This window comes from Phasianus colchicus, chromosome 1 (assembly GCF_987193195.1).
Source record: "Phasianus colchicus chromosome 1, bPhaCol1.hap1.1, whole genome shotgun sequence".
NCBI classification, from domain to species: domain Eukaryota; kingdom Metazoa; phylum Chordata; class Aves; order Galliformes; family Phasianidae; genus Phasianus; species Phasianus colchicus.
Genome location: NC_143436.1, coordinates 70,891,913 through 70,912,845, shown reverse-complemented (window position 1 = coordinate 70,912,845; position 20,933 = coordinate 70,891,913). Strand labels below are relative to the sequence as shown.

Below are 20,933 nucleotides of genomic sequence, written 5' to 3'. Positions count from 1 at the left end.
GAATGACAAAAAATTCATACTCCTCATGAGTAACACAGTGGCTGCTAACTGTGGTCCAGACAACAGCATTGCCTGATGTTTTTACAGAGGAACATTCAAAAAGATATGGGTTTTACTACTTTCCATATCCAGAAGTCATTGGGATATAATTGTCTAACATCTGATAAAAATTAGGTTATCTAGGAGGATAACCTCACTTACCATCTTTTAACTGCCTAATTAAAGATCATCATTCCAGAGGTGCTGAAACTGATGAAACTTCAGGCTTATGAGTCTTAATATTTATTTTCTTACACTACAGAAAAAGAAGTCTGCAAGAAATAGTCCTTTAACAGCAATAACTTTCTCTCAATAGCATCATTGATAATACTGTTTCCACTTGACAGTATGAAATACATGGCACACAGCACACATATTCCCATAAACCCATACAAAATAAGATCAGGGTCACTCTGCAGCCTTTTCGGCAAACAGAAAGAGCCTCACCCAGGAGAAGGCTTCGAGCCTGTATTTTTGCTAAATACATGGGAGGTTACTGAAATTTTCCCATTACAGACTATAGAACTCATAAAAGGAGAGGGAAAAAGTAAAAGCAATTGATTCATCAAGAGAAAAGTTAATACTTTTTTTCTGGTTCAGATTTTAGAAGCTCTCAACACATATCATTCTCTTTCCTCCATTAGCTTTACCTTCTTCATAAATATGGCATATATTAATTCATTTATTTCTTATTTTGAATTTGTAGAGGATTGTCATCCTTTTTATACTCAGGAAGGCTGAGGCATGTGAGAAGGACATTGTTTGCTGCGAGAGGTTAGATAGAACTTACTGGACTTCCAGGATGGACTGGAAGCAAGAAACTGCATGCCCTGATGCCAGTAAGCAGTCCCACTTTTACAACAGGAGCAGCAGCATAAAACATTGTCCTTCTTAATGACCCAATGGAGTCTACCTAAAAGATATCTTCTGAATTAAGGAAGTGAGTTACTCATGTCTCAAGTGTTAGGTTGGATTCTAAAGAGGTATCATAAAAGTTAATGTCATAGCAGCTCTTATATGATAGATATTGATTGTTCTAATATCAGGCCTTCCACAGAGGACTAATGTTTAACATTTAACAGGGGAAAATTATATTTTATATCTCATTTACAGCTGAATCATTAGCACCAGATAAGCAGACTTGGGGGGCGGGAGGAAATCCAAATGTCCATGGATCAGACAGACTAAACTGGTTTTTTTGAATGCAAACATTTGCCAGCTGCTCTTGAGGAAGAAGCCATGGCAAGATAGCTTTCCATATCTTTGACAGAAACTACTTAGTTGGAAGCTAGAAGAAGATTTTGCAGTTTTCACTGCTGTTGTTACTCTTCAGGTTTCTACATTTCTTTGCTTTTTTGGTTTTGTTTGCTTCTGTGTTTTGTTCTAGCTGTTTTTAGCAAAATTGCCTATTGAAAGTATATTGCTATCCCATTCCTTGTGTTAAGTAAATAATTTTTTACACCAGATACTGTGCTGTAATTTACATAAACAGCTGTGAAGGCCCTTCTGTAAGAGTGACTGTACTTATTTCATAGAGCTCTGATAAGAACAATACTTGGGCAACAAAGCAACAATTTATCAAGGCTAAAGCATCCATTTTAGATTTTTGCAGCCATTTTTGACTCTGAAGCTTTGCTACACACAAGTTATTTATCAGTAACTCCAAAACTCTTTCCTATCTGCCAGAAATGATTAGCAACAGGTGAGCTTGAGACTGTCATTTATGGGCAAATTTCTGTCCACAGAGAGAAAAATTGTGCAGCAGCAGTAGCACTAACTACCCCAAAGATACTATAAGCATGAAGACCAGGCAAGGGATTGTAAGACCTGTCCCAAATTCATAAATATTACTGCCTAACCCCGTAGCTTTATGGCTTTCAAAGGGAATGAGAAACTAAACATATACTAAAAAAAAAAGTCTGCAGACTTTGTGGCCAGTGAACCTGCATATTACAGAAAGCTGCAGGATATAGAAATCTTCTTTTTCAGAAATCTCATAGCTTACTATTGCAGGCTGACTCCAAATTGCTGGGTAGGTAGAGGTGGTCTTGGTGGAGGAACCTTGACCACAGGTGGCAGTTTTCCTTTGTGTTTCCCCCGAAGATTTTCATCATGTCTGTAAAAATCAAAAAGTCATTGATTTTCTGTGCATCATAGCTGACAAGTTACATATTTGAACAGCTACCAGTTTTGTTTGTGATACTGATCTCCTGACAACAGCATATATGCTGCAAGTCTTACAGAATTTACATTTACTATAATTTAAGCAATAGGGAAATTTTTAAGCAGTATTTGTAAAAGAATTCTTAAACAAGACAAAAAAAGAGCTTTTTTTTTTTTTTTTTGGGCTGTAACCAATGGAGTACATTAATAAATGTGTCCAAAAAAATAGGAACACTCTACAATTTAAAAGAAAATTCAAGCCTCTTTTCTACTCAAAATACAAATTTCCTCTCTTTTGCAACCTTGCAATCTAATTTATAACCTCAGAGCTCTAAGGTATTTTCAGTTATTCCCTATTTACTCAGAAGATGTGTAAAAACCCACCTGGCGTCAGTAACAGTCACAATCAAAGCTTCAGTTACTTTCATTCAGCAGTGACATAAAATCATTTCCTGTCACAATATCAAAGCATTTCCACGTAAAGAGTAGTGTCAAAAAGACTGTTATTGATACTAATATTGGCACTTGATAATCCCAACCTGATGTACTTCTTAATCTTTCCCTCTCCATTACTCCTCCCTAGCACACATACAAGCATCACATTAAAGTAATCGATCTGCTAACAACAGACATATCCATAAAATTCAAAATCAATTAACTCTTTGCTGACTGTGATAACTCTTTATAAATGGAAGTCACTTGATCCATTACAATATGCAAGCAAAGAGGTCAGCATTGTATTTTTGCCCATGACCATTATGCAGTACCCATGAGTAGTAGCAACACATGGATTTTGTTAACACTCACACTGATGCTGCATTTATATGAAGAAAATACTCCACAACTGAGATGTAAAGGTTTCAGTCCTGTAGAAAACTACATAGGGTTTTCCTGTGTCCACATATGACACACTCTAGCATGCCTTACATGGCAATGCAAATTTCAGAATTAAATCCAATCAAGCACAGAAGGTAAATTAAACTTTCAGCCACTGAAAAAATAGGATTAGATTCTGCTTGGAATACAGTGGACGTAACACAAGTGTACCTGAGAAAATGTGAGACAAAGTATTTGAAACTTGACACGTACCGGATGACTTCTTGAGGAATATTAAGCTGGTCATATTTGAGATGTTCTCTCAGGTCGCTTAAATGGTTCAAGTAGGTGACTTTTTTCCCAAACTTATGGCTAAAAAAAATTGCAAAGAAGTATAAAAATCAGCATGGGAGAAGCATTTATGAAGGCTTTAGTTTCCATTACAAAAATGTAAGTGCTGATGCAACTCAAAATTAGACTGTAATTGAAGCAGCAGGAGACATGAGATGTATTTCATTTTGTATGATCAAACATATACAGTGCATGCCTGAGAGTCTGATTTGAATAAAAATAACTGACTTTCGTCTCAATGTTTTTTGATTTGCATAGATATGAAAAACACTGCTTTAAAAGCTACTGAAAAACAGCTTTCACACAGCATTAGAAAGCTCACTAAAATAAATGTTAACTCTGGAGAAAATGTTGCATGGCCAACACAGCGGTTGTGTTATTTAGGTACTCTTTCCTACCAAAACATGAAATAATGGGGACTACAGACATAAAACATAAAGTATTAAATGACAGGCAAGATTTTCAAAGAATGGATAATGTAAGTCCTTGAAGTGCAGGGCCATCAGATTTATCTGTTTTGAAAAGAGCTGGATAGCTTCTGAACAATAAAGCTCTCTTGATGAGCTGAACAAAACAGATTTTCCAAATCTGGTGCGAGAAGGATCGCAAGTTAGGTTTTGAGTTTCAGTTACGTACAGTCCAAAATAATTTCATATTTTTCTGGGATACAAAGTGTCTGTCCTGTAATGAATTGTCAATACAAGTAGTAGGTGTTCATGATGAAAACTGTACTTCGCTGCATGTTACTTTGATATCTGAACTAAAGAAAAATTCGCAGTAATGAATTTATCACTGAAATGTCAAACACGCGTACGCACACTCCCTCTAGTGGGCGATGACACAAATGCAAGTCACTTGGGCATTTTAGAAGCTCTCGAGTGGAAAGTGCAAAATTTTGCCAACAGACGAGAGCTTTTATTACTGATAGATATCAGTCCACTGTGCAGAACTTCAGATTTTTCAGCTTGTCTTTTTTCCAAGTTTTTTTTTTTTTCTTCTGGTCACTGATTTCAACATCACACATAAACCATGGGCTTATGAAGAATTCTCCGTCATTGACTTTTCAGAGTTAATTCATTCCTTCGATTATTTTGTCACAATAAACAGCATTATAATCACTGCTATAATTATTATCACCAGTGTATAAATTTGTTCCTGTTGGTCACATTTTTTTCTTTTTTACAAGGAGCAGAGCGCTATCAGATTAGACTCAAAACAAGTATCCAGGTAAGCAGTACTAAAAGTCAAGTACAACATGAATTGCTCATTGCTATGAAAACAGGGCATTAAGAAGGACAAGATGATGGTGCATCTAAGATGACAAATGCTGGTTTCAATTTTCTGTGCTGGATATGAATGCTTAAATTTATCAGAAGCACCCATTTTTACATCCAAAATAAATAAGGATTTAAATGCCAGCGTATCATAGTGTTCCAAGAAAGAAAAAGGTATTTATCTTATCCATGCAGACATCATAAGATCCAGGGAAAATGAATGCTTGAAGAGATAACCATGTATATGTACTTCTTTTAAGAATTAGCAGCAGTGTTTATCCACCTGTAGCCCCACTGAGAGCACTAAGACCAAAGGGACATTGAAAATTTGAAGTGCAAGGAGGGTTATATATGCATTCAAACCCTGGAGCCAGCACTGATTCCACACCACAGTGTGATCAGCAACTGAATACACCCAGGCAATAGCTGTCCTTCACTATTCCACTTCTTCCTTTAGCCACACAATGCCTGGCTTAGCAACCTGGTCTGAAGCTGACTTCTCAGCATCCCACAAATCATTCTCAACTGCCTCTTAGAAAGAAGCTGGCTGTACCCGAGTCATCTTAGAACAAATCATGACTACTGGTTTGTAGTGTTCTTGTTTTTTGTTTGTTTGTTTTTGTTTGTTTGTTTTTCTAAAGCCTTCTGGAAAACTCCTCATAGCCATCCTACAGCAAATCAGGAATAAAAAATATCCATACAGTTCCTGAAGTTGAATCAGCTACTGCACTTCCTGCTTCTGTCACAGTTTTGTCACCAGTGGTCTATGTCCTAGATTACTGACATTTATTTTACTGCCAGTTACGATAAATATCTACAGTCATTCTTGTTTCATGAATGATAAATTACAGAATGAGTTCTAGCTGTATTTTTTTTTAATTTCACATGCTTCTTGCATGTTCTGACCTGTCTAAAAGTAAAACTTTACAATTAATTACATTGCTACCCAGTCAGAAAGTGCAAGTTAGCATAACGTACATTAGGAGCTGATTCACTATGGCTTCTCGGGATAAATTGCTTTATTCTTTCAACTCTGAGAACATTCATAATATAATCTGCAACACATTGGAATTACTTTGAAAGCAGGAGAAGTTCAGGAGCAAAAACTTGAAGTCCAACCAACTTAGTGCTTGTCAGAATCTATCCATCATTGCTGGTTCCTTGTAGCTACCATTAGTTTTTACAGTGAGAGGAAAAGAATCCACTGGTAAAATATACCCTCCATTATACTGTCTATCTCATATTCTTATGAGCACTTCGGGGCTTATTCATTAACTTTGAACACACTAGTATTATCAGTCCTATTCATCTCAGCACTTGAGATCAGACCAAAGGTTAGCCATTTATTACCTGATTTACCATACCACCTAGTAACTCCAGTCATGGACTTAGTTTTTTTGTGCTAAGTGCTGTTGAACAGAACAAAAAAGTCATTCATGCCCACAGAATAACTAAGTTTTAAAGGAGTATTTACTTTAACATATCACTGAATCTTTTATTAATTAAGACTTCATAATCTTAGAAAGAAAATACCCTCTACCCTGTTATGCATACTCAAGCTTGAGCTCATCTTACATATTAGTTCAAGCCAGTTTAAATGGGTGTTGTGCTGTTACTTGATATATTTTACCTCAAGCTTTTTAAAAGCAACCTGTAAGAGAACAAATCATCTTTAAACTAGACAGGAAAATTGTCACCTACCTTATAAGAGGTTTAAAAATATTCCACAGAATTTTTATGAAGTTGGTTGGATGTACAACATAGAGTGCTTTCAGGTTTTTCTTATACCTAAGAAAAGAAAATGAAATTGTTAAGAAAATTTTTGAATATCATAGACTGTAGAAATGAATAGATACAACTGAATGGAAAGTATTATTACAGGAATATCATACAGCGTTTTATTCAAGTACATTAAAAAGGCTTAATTCAGAGAAACTCAATGTAAAATGATTTTTTTAATAATAAAAAAAAGGGTTACTTTCGATGATACAACTGTATTCCAAGATAACACTATTTTAATCTTAACCTAAGTCTTTTGTCTTAAGGGCTTAGTATCTGGAGGGTAGAAGAAAAATTATGAGATGAAGCAACCTGAAAAAGAACTGAGGGGAAAAGGAAGTCTTAAAAATGGATTCCCTTCATCTCTCTTTATTTTCTCCATAAAGGAGCTTCATACAGGAGAAAATTCATATATTTTCAGCTGTAAAATTTAGGCCTAATCTTCTTTCCCACTACTTTTATCTTGTTTTGGTTGTCATTACTAAAGTTGAAGCCAATTATGCACTGTTTCATATCAGATGGTCCTCTTTGTTTAGAACAAAAACTTTCTTCATGACAGCACTGCTTGATTCCATGTTGTCATATAATGGTACATAAACAATAGATTCTAGAAGGCTAAAACTAAAATGGAAACTAGGCACCACAGGAACATGCTGATCTTACTCAACTTTACTGCAAAATGAAACTCAGAAAACCCACAATCATGTGTCTCTTTATATTCTGTATATGAACTGTTGCTTAGAGCTTTGCAAAGTTTGCCTAAAAACTGAAGAATCCTCCCCAGTGCTGACCATTCATTGTTATGGGGGGAAAAAAAAAAAGATAATCATTAACTCTCAAGAAAAACCTTTATGTAACAGGTTATTGTAAGAGGGAAAAGAGGATCAACGTAGAAGTTAAAATAGTTTAATAGTTGAAATAGTTTTTTCCTTTTCGGTTTTAAATGGGCCCATTTATGTCTGTGCTGTTTTTACAAAGCCAGTATTACATACAAGCAAATAAATATCCTCCTGCACAACAGGCACTGCTGTAAATAAGAACTCAAATTCAGTGATAAAAACTAAAAAGCAACACAACTGAGCTGCTTTACTGAAATAAGTCTGTTTTGCATCTCAAAGTAGAAGGCATAAGCCTATATTTCTGTGGAAGTTTACATATTTCATATTTTCTTGAACTACAAGTGAATGCCCAGAAGACTACAATGACCTGCCATAAACCTTAAAACTAAGAACTACTACCTTGAAATTATTCCAGTTGAACATTTCCTTTCATAATACTAGCTAATTACAATCTTCTTTTGTATTCTCCTCTTTTCTCTCACCCTCAAAATACACAAATGGAACAGGTTTGAAGGGTACTGTATTTGTGTTGTGTTTTTTTTTTTCTTCTTTCTAGCTAGTACAGCTAAACATATATGCTGGACTGCAAATACTGCTGTGAGCTTCTCGGTGACTGCATGCCATGAACTTCAGCTGTGAATAAAATGATGGGTGTGAGGTTGCCTACTCTTTAAAGATACCTGGGATTATCTGCTCCTCCTTGGTTCTCTTGCATTCTGGGAGAGAGTGAAAATGGAGAAAACAGATTTCTGGCGTAACTGTGTTCTTGAGATATATGCAGGAGAGAAGGCAACAAAACTGAGGAAGATATAGCCCCTCATACTGCCTCTCCCTATACAGCTGCTGTAAATTAGGTTTGGGATTGTCTCAGAAGGAAAATAATATGATAGGGTAGGCTTCCAATTCCACAGAGTGATTTATTTTCAGGAACTGTCAAAGCACAGCAAAAAACACTATTATAGCCCAAACCTTTCACCATAGACAAAATATAGGAGATCCTTTGCCATTTTTTCTTCCTTACCCTGTCTCTTAAACAATAAATGTATTATAGCAAACATATTCAGAAGTCTACTACCAAAAATAAGCTTTCTCGATCTGTTACTGAACCGATATCAATTTCTCATTAAAGCAGTTAGATACTTCAAATGACAGCTCATCTCTGCAGCTCAGATGGCTGCTGTTTTCTTGCATAGTGGGTTTTAGAGTTACAGGATGCTATTGGGTGAGATTCAAAAGACTGAACTCTGGCACTAGATAACCAAATTTTGCATATTTGAATATCCATTCTCAAAGCAGGGTGGTACATAGATGTGTTAAATGCTTGTGTATTTATATTGCAGTTTAATCTAGAAATACACATTAACCTCTTTCACAGTGTCTTTTTGGAGATTTGCTTCTTGTTCCAGCTCCCAGATTGGAAGAATCAGGCACATATGATTCATCCTCCAACATGCACACACAGGCACATCTACAGTTCCACTTTGGGAAAAAGCCATTTATGAATGTTTTCACTTCCAGATATTTTGCCCTTTTTTGGCCAGCTTACAAAAACAAGTAAAACAACTTGTTGAAAACAAGTAAAATAACTTTGAACAAGTAAAACCCTAACTGATTTCAATAGGAACTTCCAGCTCTAGAGCAGCCCTGTGGAGAAGGACCTGGGGTCTTGATAGATGAAAAGCTTAACACGAGCCAGCAGTGTGCCCTTGTGGCTTGAAAAGCAAATGGTATCCTGGGCTCCATCAGAAGAGGGGTGGCCAGCAGAGACAGGGAGGTGATTGTTCCTCTCTACTCTGCTCTTGTGAGGCCCCATCTGGAATACTGCGTCCAAGTGTGGAGCCCCCAGTACAAGAAAGACAGGGAGCTGTTGGAGAGGGTCCAGAGGAGGGCCACGAAGATGACCAGGGGACAGGAGCACCTCCCCTATGAGGACAGGTTGAGGGAGCTGGGCTTGTTCAGCCTGCAGAAAAGAAGGCTGCAGGGTAACTTCATTGCAGCATTTCAATACCTAAAGGGAGCCTACAGAGGGGAGGGGAATCAACTCTTTGAAGGGGTAGATAACTGCAGGACGAGGGGAAATGGTTTTAAGTTGAGGGAGGGGAGATTTAGCTTGGACATCAGGGGGAAATTCTTTAGAGAGAGAGTGGTGAGGTGCTGGAACAGGCTGCCCAGAGAGGTTGTGGATGCCCCGTCCCTGGAGGTGTTCAAGGCCAGATTGGATGGGGCCCTGGGCAGCCTGGTCTGGTATTAAATGGGGAGGCTGGTGGCCCTGCATGTGGCAGGGGGGTTGGAGATTCATGATCCTTGAGGTCCCTTCCAACCCTGGCCATTCTGTGATTCTGTGAATGCTTGTTTTCAAAGAATAAACTTTAGAACCCAGTTTCCTCTATTGAAAAGCTATCTATCTAGGAGCTCTGGCCTAGTCAACAACCCATCCAAACACCCAAAGTATAAGTCAGCAGCAGTCACTGTTACTTCAAAGGACTGGCATATACAAGCACAGGGTCATTTCTGTGCTTTACATATAACAAACAATGAATGCTACAAGTATTTTGAGAAACTGTCTGTTAGGATCTCCTATTTCATATACAACCTAGCCTTGAGAAGATTTAAGGTTAAAAAAAAACCTGTGAGATAATCAAGAATGATGGCTAGTAAGGTGTCACAAGCTTCTTGTTAAATAGCACACAGAAAGACGATGGCTCAGTTCTTGCTCCCGAGTCTTTGTATAACTTTGGATAATCATTTCAGCACCTATGACACTAAGTAGTGCACAGAAGACATTTATAAGAGAACCAACAGGCTGAGGTCATTACAAGAATTTGTAATGGTAAAATTAACTCAACCATTAACTACAGACATTTTACATGCACACAAACCAAACATTCTGGAGACATACTTCCTGTCGAATTCTTTGTAGGCAGTTTGTAACCATTTCAGTGATGGCTTATTGAGACTCTTCAGGCCGTAGTGAAAGTAGACAACTGTATAATCATTCTCTACATACTGTTCCAGAGTATACTTCAAGTACCTGAAAAGATACCATTTTAGTTTTAAGACAGTGTATTGGATGGGAATTTTAAAGCAGTAACTGAGAAAGTAAATGCCCTGTTTTTGCGCTGAACATTCATGACTGCAGATTCATGTTTTCCTCAACGTAGTTAGCAAACAAGTTCATCTTGTTTTAGAGGCAGTGTTACCAGTAATTCCACCACATTATGAACATATTTAGTTATAAAAACAATGGTACTCACAAATCACTAAAAGATGAAGACAATACATGACTGTGTTGCTCAGCAAATATTTTAAAGGATACATTTTAACCGACAGCAACTTCTATTTTGCTTTCTTCTTGTCTTTATCAATTCCTTCCAATTAGCCAAATAAACATAGTCATTTTAACCTTTCAAAATAATAAGGGATAAGTCTTCTTTTTACTCTCAAATAAAAAGATCTTAAATTCTTGGGAAAATCCATTAACTCTAATTACTGCCAATTACAACTTGTTACTGTAAACTGTTTTCTTGAGTGCACTTGCCTTTCTCTTGTTTGCTTTGAAGGGACTACATTTATAGATCATTTCCTTTAAAACTAATTTAAAGAACTGCACTAGTTATCCCATCTTGAAATAAAAGTATATGTTTTATAAGCAGATTTCTGTGCATTGATTCTTTTATGGTATAGTGTAAGACACTTTTCCTTTTCTCCTACAATTGAGAGCACTGCATGGTCTATTACACAGCTCAGTGATTCAAATAAAGCAATGATGGAGGAGTACAATCTGGCCTCATCTCTTGCTGTGTCAGATTTCAACTTTCTCATGTCATTCTCAATGTTATCTTATTATTCTGTGACAGAGTCCCAGATATCGTTCTTCACTCATTCAAGTAAATAGACAGTTTCATGTGACACTTATTAGGCTGTGGCTACCTGAAAATATCAAGGCCACACTGACTATTCACCTATGCAAAAGCACATTACTTCACTGCTATGCTGTACTCCCACAGTCTTACTGATCTGCTTATTCATCTATGATACTGAAAACCTTAACACTGCAGATAGTCTGGGACAAGGAATGCTATTGCTATTTATGTAATACTGTTTTGATACCTGAATTGAGTATTAAATGGTATTATAATGGAATTACCATTAATGGTAATTCAAGACTTTCAAGTAGAGTGTAATCAAAACATAAATATATCTAAACATGTACTCTGACATACAGAGAGCCTCATGTTTTATTTTACAGCATGCAAATTCCTTGGCATGTTGCCTATGGAAAGCCTGTACTTCTAAAAATAATTGAGGGAGCTTTAAAGGAATAAAATAACCAATATTTCTGTACAATCAACTGCTTGTTACAAGGTGAGATATAAGAGACTTAAACAAAAATACTGTACTTGATATAGGTCATTTTATAAAAGAGGAAAAACAGTAACATAAATAACAAAATGTTATTGAGAGGTGATTTAGGAAATGAAATATAGCAAACTAAGGCAAACTTGTCATTCATGAGAACGTATGTACATAGTGCTAAAATACTAGAATTCCTCTTTCATTGGTCTTCATCATAAATTCTTTGTTTTAAAATATCAGAATTCATTAAGAAAATCAAAACACCAAGTTAATTTCAGTACACAGTGAATTACTTCCTCTAGACAAGATTCCAGGTGAAGAAACTGCCAGTTTCATCCACATCTCATTGACTTAATATTAACACTAGTAAGTACATCATTTTTCCATTTCACTCACTACCTCCTGCTTCTCCCTCTCTGAAAACTCATTCATCTGGAAACAAGCTAAAAGAGATTCACATAGAAATGTGATTCTGTGAATGTAAAGCAGTCCACACAAGAGATTGAGAGAAACTTACTCCAGCAATCTGGTGTGATTGAGCTGGTGGGAGGGGGGCATACGGCAGCAACTGAAGGTAATCACCTTTCTTCCAGAATTGTCATCACCTGGTGAACAAAACAGTTAGTAAAGACAATGCTCATTTACTCATGCAGTGGGACCTCAGTGATCTGAGGGAGTAGCTTGTATTTTCTGGTATTGGGGGTAATCTTGGTATTTCTCATCTTTACTCAAAACACACTGTGAAACTTCACAAGCAAATCACACGTTGCCTACAGAAATAAATCTGGCAACCATGGCAGTAAAAATGATGCAACTGCTGAACAACTGAGGCAAACTAAGCTGAGAAAGACCTATTCAAAGTATAGCTGGTAGTGTGCAGCTCCTGAAAAGGAATGACTAAATCCTCCTGCAGAATTTAACCATGGAAGAAACTGTGTCTTTCTTACTGGAGTAGTAAGAAAGTTGCAGAAGTAATGTTTTTAAACTTGTCATGCCTTATTTGCTGTTCCACAACAAACAATTTAGACATTTGCTCTGTCAAACACTGAAGTCAGATTTTTATTTTACCAGCTTAAGCTTTCTTAGATATTTTTCCAAAAGCACCACTACATTCAGATCTCATTAAAACACAAGACACAGGGCAAACACCTTTGCTTTTCATAACCTGAAGATCACCAAGATTCCATCCCTTAATCCCTTCAGCAAAGCATGTACTGTGGCAGTCGAGTTCATTGCACTCACTGGCTCATGACACTTTCACCCGCTGCTTGTATGGACAAAGCTGGTGATGATGCCAGTGCCCACCCAATGCTCAACTTCTGCTATCTGGAAACCCACACTCAGAAGTTATAGGATGATCATATTGAGGGTAACTGTACAGAAGACCGTGAGATGTTAAGATCTTAACATATAGGTAACTAGCTGGAATGAAAAAGCAAAGAAATAAAAGGGGGAAAATTAAAGATCTAACACGGTAACTCAACATATGAATCATATGAACATTTCTATGAAAACTGGGTAGAGCAGCTTCAGCTGTTTGAATCAACATCAGTTCTATGAACTTGATCAGCTAAAGCTGATCAAATTACATCATCTGAATAAGAAAATATTTGCCAGCTTGGAAACATGTATTTTTGATGAAAAGCCACCGGCTATGTAAATATTCTTCCCTTTATTTTGCTTAGGAAAAATTGGCACCTTCAGCTGACAGATTCCACATCAAGAAAAAAACATTATTGTGCTTGCTTTATCCAGTTTCTATCCCACATGTATACAGAGGTCGTGATGGTACACTATTGGGTTTTTTTGTTTGTTTTTTTGTTTTGTTTTTTTTTAATATGGGAAAAGGGATAGAAGAGACAAGATTAACTTTTAATAACTTTTCACTTATGAATGCTGACTGGGAGACATCTTCTGCATTATCAGTTCCAAACCTGTGTCATCACCAGGAACTGTGCCCATAACCCTTGCTGACTTGTCAGGCTTCATCTTGAAAACCAGTGAATTTTTCCAGCTCTTGGTCCTACTGCTCACTGCTATGACAATATGCAACCTTCTTTCCTCAGTTCTGGTCTAAAAGTGCTAGCAAGTCTGTACCAGCTTGTTTGTGTGATAATGATATGATCCAGGCAGAACAGTTCTCCTCCTCCAGTACTGTTTACATCTCTGATGGAATCTCTAGGCAATAATCACTTCTCAGCCTGCATTTTACTGCTTATAAACATGTTAGATCTTCCATCTCCTTTAAAAATCTCCCTTCCCCAATCCCACTGTTTTCTACACTGCTCCAGTCTGAATGCCTCTTTCCTAAGCATGGGTGACAAGGATTAGATAATGATTGCATGAATTGCAAGATGAACATCAAAAATAGGACTTACAGGTTTTCTAATAATATCAACATAATCTTTACTGAAAACTGGGATGAAGTATTCATTTAAATTGTCTACCCCACTCTGATTTCACAGATCATTTATCTCCTTTTTCTCTCTTTATACAACCAAAAAACCTTTTATTATTTTCTTTAACAACCTTTAAAGACTTAACTCAGCTTGACTTTTGGCAGTTATCACTTTAGTCCTGTATTTCTTACTTCCAAAATGTAGTTTTCTCTGCTGGCTGTTTCTTTTTTTTTTCCATTCCTTTCAGGCTTACTACTTATGTTTGCTATCTTTCTTGAACATGCTTTTTCATCCATCATAGTTTGATGCCCCCTTGCCACATTAATAATAAATTCTGATTCCCATGTTAAATAAGGTGCTTGAGCGCCACTAAAGGAAGGTTATGCACAACAACATGATTATATGTACTCAGGTAAGTGTGTACATTGTTCTTAAACAGGCAATATTTTCATTTCCTGAAGTTATTTAAAGTGTCTTATTTGATGTTTTCAGAGCACTTATAAAGGCATTATAATTTGAAAGGCATTAATATGAACAATGTACTACAATTAAATTAAAGCATTAATAAAAAATTGTTCTCTAAATCATTACTTGTTTGTGGAAAAACTGCTGTGCTACAGTGCACTGTGGAATATTTTATTTGTTAAACAATCATTTTTATGAGCAAAATAAATCTAATAATGTTTCCAGCTAAATTACTAAATGAGTCACCAATTGTTACTGTTGGTTACATTCCACTGCCTGATTTAAAGGGCAGAATAAAATAACTACCTTTATAAAAGAAGTGTAAACAGATACACTTAGAACACATGTAAAGTGTTCTAGTTTCAATAATCAGAAAACTGGAGTGCAATCGCTTTGCCAAAACTACAAGAAGAGCAGAGAACTGAACCTTGTTCTGCAACTCCATAGAGCTATACGGGCAACAGCCACAATCAGAAATGGTTAATGAGAACCTCAGCTCGACTAAAAGCTAAATAAAGCAGGGCCAGCTTCCCAATAATGATGACAGCTGATAAAAGAGGATGTTCTTTTCACATAGGCATCAATAATTCTTTGAAAAACAGAAAAGTTTTTAAATGGCACATTGAAGCGCTGATCTGTCAAGTAGGTCTGCCTAGCCCTCTACAAGAAGGGCTGTGACTGAGCACCCTGCAAAATTCCCATTGCTCTGGACTATTTGCTTCACACTTTGAAACACACTGAAGTCCAGAATTTTGAGGAAATAAGTTATGCCCAAACATGTGAAAGTGTAGCTTGAAGTGTGGGAGTATCAATCATCCAGTTATCTACACAAAGAGCATTACTTGAAGCATTTGTTTTTAAGTCAGCATAGAGCAAGTATATATACCACAAAACCTGTATTTCCTTTGTAATTAAATAATTTAGAACTGAAAGATGCCTCTCTTTACAGAAGACAATGCAAAAAAAACCAACCGAACAACAACAACAACAACAACAACAACAACAAAAAAAAACAAAAAACAAAAAAAAACAAAAAACACAATTTCAGTTTTGTTTCTTGGTGATTTACTTTCAGGTAAAAAATGTAATTTCATATTAACATATTTTATTCCACATTACTGAACAGCTTCAGATGACAACTTGTTCTATGCTTCTGTGTTCCTTCTACACTGCTTTTGTGCTCTAGCAGTTCCAGAAGCATTCCCAAAGACTGGGTTCCTTAACTGCTTGGGCACCTAAACTCCCCAGCCCACTCTCTCTGTGTTCGTGCTCTCATCTTTTTCACACTAGCAAATCCTTTGTCTGAAATCCTTATCTCACACACAAAAAATGTTTGAGAGATATCCTTCACCTACAGGTGAGAGGGCACTGCCTCGCTTGGTACCCAGTAGCCACATTCATAAGTAAAGTATGTAAATAGAAAGATGATGACAGCCTCAGCATTATCAGCTGTGCTCACTGCTGAGTCACTTCTGTAAACTCATTTCTGTCAAGCCAACTTCCTTCTCTACACCTCATGAGTAAAGAGGGGTGTGTGGAGTGCAGTGTCCAGAACAGGATTTATGCCCATTAAAATACAAAATGCTGGAATATTATTTGTGTGTATTTGTCTGAAGCAGACATGATTCATACATCACTTCTGATATCAAACTTCACAGTACCAAGGAAAAAAAAAAGTTATGGTAAGAAACAAGGAAGAGCAAGTAGGAAAATGGATTGTTCTGCTTTTTAATTAAGAATTTGGATGGCACAGCACTTACTCCATCTTGCAAATGAAAAGTTTTTTCTAATGATACAGCTTATTCCAATTTACAAATGAGAGATTTTGATTGCTGTAATTTTAGTATGACTTTTTAAAGCCTGTCTTCTAATGATGCTAAACATTACTATTTTATAAAAGTTAAATATATTATTTTGCTGAAGCTTGTCATTATTACATGAAAGCACAGAATGGTCCTAAAGTGAATGGAACTTCTGCCTTTGTTTCAGTGAGAGATGGGAATAGGAGCTGGGTCAAAATCCAAGGGACTTGCCACTACACTGAAAAGACTAACTCCCATATGTTTCTTTCTTAGAATTTAAGTTACTGAAAATAACCTTAAACTTCATTCACACAGTGTTAAATGCTGAGACAAACTGTGCTTTCAAGGTCCCTCCTGTACTCTGTGACTTGGGGAAATCAGGGGTTACAAAAAAGCAATTACAAGCATTCTGTGTTTTGCACTGGATGAGTAATGGATAGTAAATATGCCCACAATTAATGCTATGTAAGTCTCTGCCCATCCATAATGGCAAACTTCTTAGTCAGCAACGAAGCACGCAGCCCTGATAACACAGCTGAGTCTCAACAATAGCAGTAGAAGCTAATATCTTTGCACGTAGATATCTGAGTCTTCTTTTTTCTAGCACTGATTACCTTGGCCAATCATATGAAAATACATTACAATGGATATTTTAAGACTTCGACTTTAAAGTGGCCAAAATTTGTGATAATGAGCTGGTTGTTTTTCCATTATAATAGACATTAGATTCCCCAAGTAGGTAATGGGGGTGACACCAACTCTACGTGACAAGAGCCAGCCTGTTTTGATTTCACACCATTTTCTTTCTGTGTTCATTACTCAGTTTCCTTCCTGCTCATCCAGTAATTTAGGTACCAACTTTCTGTGAGAGGATTGCACCTGCGCTGCATCTGATTAATTCTGGAAAGTGCAAAAATTGTAATTGAAATCAAGTATATATTCACATGATTTCCTAAAAGGAAGAAATTGTAAGACAGAATGAGTATTTCAGAGATTTCCTACATCAAGACATTTGTACCTTCCCTTCAGAAAACAAAGACTACTCAACAGAGATTTCTTCATGGACTCTCTCTCTTCTCAGTTTTGGCTAAGAGAAGTGTTTTGCCACAGCACATTTTCTTCAGACCAGCTGAAAGTGAAGAGACAGCTTGCTTTGGTGTAATAAAGCATTTACATTTCTCTATGCTCTTCATTAAGTAGAAAACATTTGTTGAAATACGGCTAAGTTAAAGCCACTCCTGAAGTCAACCACTAAGTTCAGGTATGCCTGGCTCAATCTCCGTATTTTCTCAGACTCAACATGAAAACACCTCCATATTCTTCGATGAAATTAACTACGTTCTGCCTTTAAAAGTGACACTATTGCTTGCAGCCTGACATTCAAAAGCAAGAAATGCCATTAAGAGCAATTCATTTCATTTTACATTCTGAAGAAAATAGTTGGAGAAAGAAACAACAGGAAAACTGCCTCCATGTGAAAAATTCAAATTCAATTCCTACCTGAAGGATTTGAACCCACGTTTCTAAAATGACAAGAGTCAAATGGTTAGGACAGGCTTCCTAAAGTGCAAAGCCCACATTACTGTCTGCTCTTGAGTTGAAATAAGTTACAGAGACCTCAGTTTCCTTCTTGAAAATGGCCTGCAGTCCTTGAAAACTTGGAAGTCTTAGGTCTCTCCAGTTGGTTTCCTGTTTCCCACAGGAAGGTATAATTTATGAAATAACACCAAAGCTCCTGATTTCAGGAATCTTTTGGAAATAAGACTTACTTTGTCCATTTTATTCTCTTTCAAGAATAAAAGGTTTAGACCTTCCTCTTTATTTTGGCACTACAATTTACACACAATGGGTCTGCTCCTCGGGGTATTGCAGGAAGTGGCAAAGCTGTCACTGAGATGGACCGAAAATTTCAAACATTTGTGACTTTAAGGAGAAACAGCAGTGAATTACATAATGAAACTAAGACACAAAAACTACATCATCTCTGTTTATTCCACAGTCTGATTGACACAACACTATTTTAATTATTTTCTAATGCACTGGTCAGAAATCATAACTGAATATGAATGGGAGCTTGAAGAGCATGGACAGTCCTTCTCAAATAACCAATATTTCAAATCCTTGAATATATCTGAAATCTTTAAATGTAACTGGAAAGAAAAACAGTGAAAAGCTAAGGAAAATGTAGAGTTGCAAAGCAAATAAGATGTTTTGCTTCTGTTAGGGAAAGTTCAATCAAATTCACAGGGATATAACTGGCAGTTAATAAAAGCACAAGAGTCAGAGACAGACTCCTAAATCAACATATATTCAAAAACAGGTGCTACAATAAGTTATCAGTAATCATATTACAGAAACAACTTAGAAAGATTATATTTGCTTGTATGTCCCTTTAAAAAAAAATCACAACCAAAAACCAATTTACTTTCTTTTTAGGCAACAGGAAAACAGACTGAAATTTTTCCTTCAAAATGAAAATAATAAGAACAAGATAAGAACAAGCATTGCAGCCTTGTTTCCATTTACATGTGTTAACCAGTAGCCAGCTGTACATTGCCATTGGTGAGATAAACTAGTACGTGATTAATAAAAAATAATTAAAGTTTACATCTTTCTAAATGTTCCTTATTTTTATTTAATTGATTGCATTTCACACTGTATAAGTACACTGCAGAAATCTTCTTTACATATAGTCAAAGCTATTGCTATGGAAAGCAAGTAGAAGTCAATTTATGAGAAGCGAAGAGGAATCATAGATTTTTTTTTCTTTTAAATAAGTGTTGGAAATTAGATGATAGTAAGAGATGAGTAAATCACTGCAAATATTTTCACCTAAACTCTTTTTTCTTCTTCACTTAAACAATAATCTCATTGTCTTTCAATCAGAGAATCAAACCTGAAGGAGCAGCTTTCAGAATTCCTCTAAAGAAAGCATTTGAAGTGCTGAAATTATACTTTGTCTTATTCACAGAGATTATTGAAAGCATTATAAACTAGGTACAAATCATTTTAAAGTGACTCATGTCAAAAGCATTGTTTGACCTTTTCTAAGATGGGAAGGAAATCTGATTTTCTCTCATGAATGTAAATCCAGAAAGCATCCAAACCTGATTCCACTCGTTAGCAGTGGGGACAAGGAGGTCTCCTTTTGCAGAGGTGAAGCATATCTTTGGATAGTATTTTACTTTCCCCATATTATGCATTCATATGTTCCCATCTTGCACTCTACCATCAGAATTATTTCAAATGTGCATACACCACATTCTGAAGAACAGTTCCTGGCTTGTGCTTCACATTTTAATTGTTCTGTAGGTTTGCAAAATCCCATCTCATGTTTCTGACTGAAATGGCAGCTAAAGTCACTCTTATCTATGCTTAGACAAAGGCTGGAGGACCCTTTTTTTTCCCTACAAAAGACTACAGTAGTAAGGAGAAAATCAACATAGACAAACTAACACTTCATCCCAGGCTCATCTTGTGGATACTTTAGCAAATTTAGAATACAGCTAATGTTTTGATTGTATTAGAAAGAAATAACTGGTATGGAGCAAGTTCCAAAAAGAATCAGTGGATGCTACCACTACCAGAAGGTCTCTAAAAACCACTGTGGTTTTCACTCCAGAGTGCACTGAAGCACATTCCCATTCTCTAATACAGGGATAAGGAGAAGGAATACACATTACATGAAAGCAGATGAGACTGTTTGGGAATGGGCAGGCTGATTATCACTCTGTCCCCACCATGCGTACTCTGTTTCACCAGCAGTAGAAGTCTGGAAAAGATTAAAAACTGCTGTTCCAGTATATTTCACCATCAAAATAAAAAAATGAATGAGATGGTGAATTTTGAGTTCCCCCACTGTTTTAGCTCTTCTGAGACAAATAGTAGGATAAGTCAAAGACTATCAAAGATACCAGTTTGTATGCCACAGTAATCAGTAAACTTTACTTATTTTCTTTTCAGAATCAGTAGGGTGTGTCTCATTGGTGATTCAGGCTGAGCATACTAAGACTGCCAACTTGTCCTCTTTTCCTCCAGTACACAGGGACAGAAAAGAGGAGATTTTCAAAATACAGACCCAGGCTTAGGCTCATCATCTGGCGGCTGCAAAAATCACAGTGATTACTCCAAGCATGATAAACACACAAGGACCCTTTAGAATTAACACTAACTAAACCAAATGCCAAGTGCTTCTGACTTCCAGGACAGCTTTGAGTGAATGAACAGCAAGGACCAGAAACAAACATTTACTAAATAATCATGCATTTTAACTAGGTTGAAAAAGTAAATACATGGCAAATCATGATTCAATCTTGTGTATCATAGCAGGAGGAAAAAGTCTTGCAAAGATCTCTTTTAAAACAGGATCATATAGAACTGCCTAATACAGCAGATGGGAGAGGTTCTTAGATGGACAGTTACAGTAACTCTGGTATATCCAGTGTGTCTGTTAACACATCTATTTCACACTCTGTCAGTTTGATTTCAATGACTTCATTACTAACTTTCATATTAGTATTTCTTTCATCCGCAAACTTGTGCCTCAGTGAGAAACATCCTACTGGACTCGTAGGTAGCAGCTACTGAGTTGCAAGAATGTGAATCTGTTGTTCCCTTGTTTATGGACGTTAATCTTATGTTGCAGAGTTA

The 20,933-nt window shown here is 36.5% G+C and overlaps 1 protein-coding gene across 1 annotated transcript in view; it reads right to left on the bottom strand.

Annotated features, from left to right (window-relative positions):
• ARHGAP8 (Rho GTPase activating protein 8) overlaps positions 1 to 20,933 on the bottom strand; it is a 79,132-nt gene that overhangs the window by 31,921 nt on the left and 26,278 nt on the right. The window contains exons 4-8 of the mRNA XM_031597232.2: positions 12,135 to 12,222; positions 10,161 to 10,292; positions 6,345 to 6,431; positions 3,292 to 3,390; positions 2,045 to 2,155 (exon numbers count right to left, since the gene is read on the bottom strand). Of these exons, the coding sequence (XP_031453092.1) occupies positions 2,045 to 2,155; positions 3,292 to 3,390; positions 6,345 to 6,431; positions 10,161 to 10,292; positions 12,135 to 12,222 (517 nt within the window). The remainder of the gene's footprint in view (positions 1 to 2,044; positions 2,156 to 3,291; positions 3,391 to 6,344; positions 6,432 to 10,160; positions 10,293 to 12,134; positions 12,223 to 20,933) is intronic.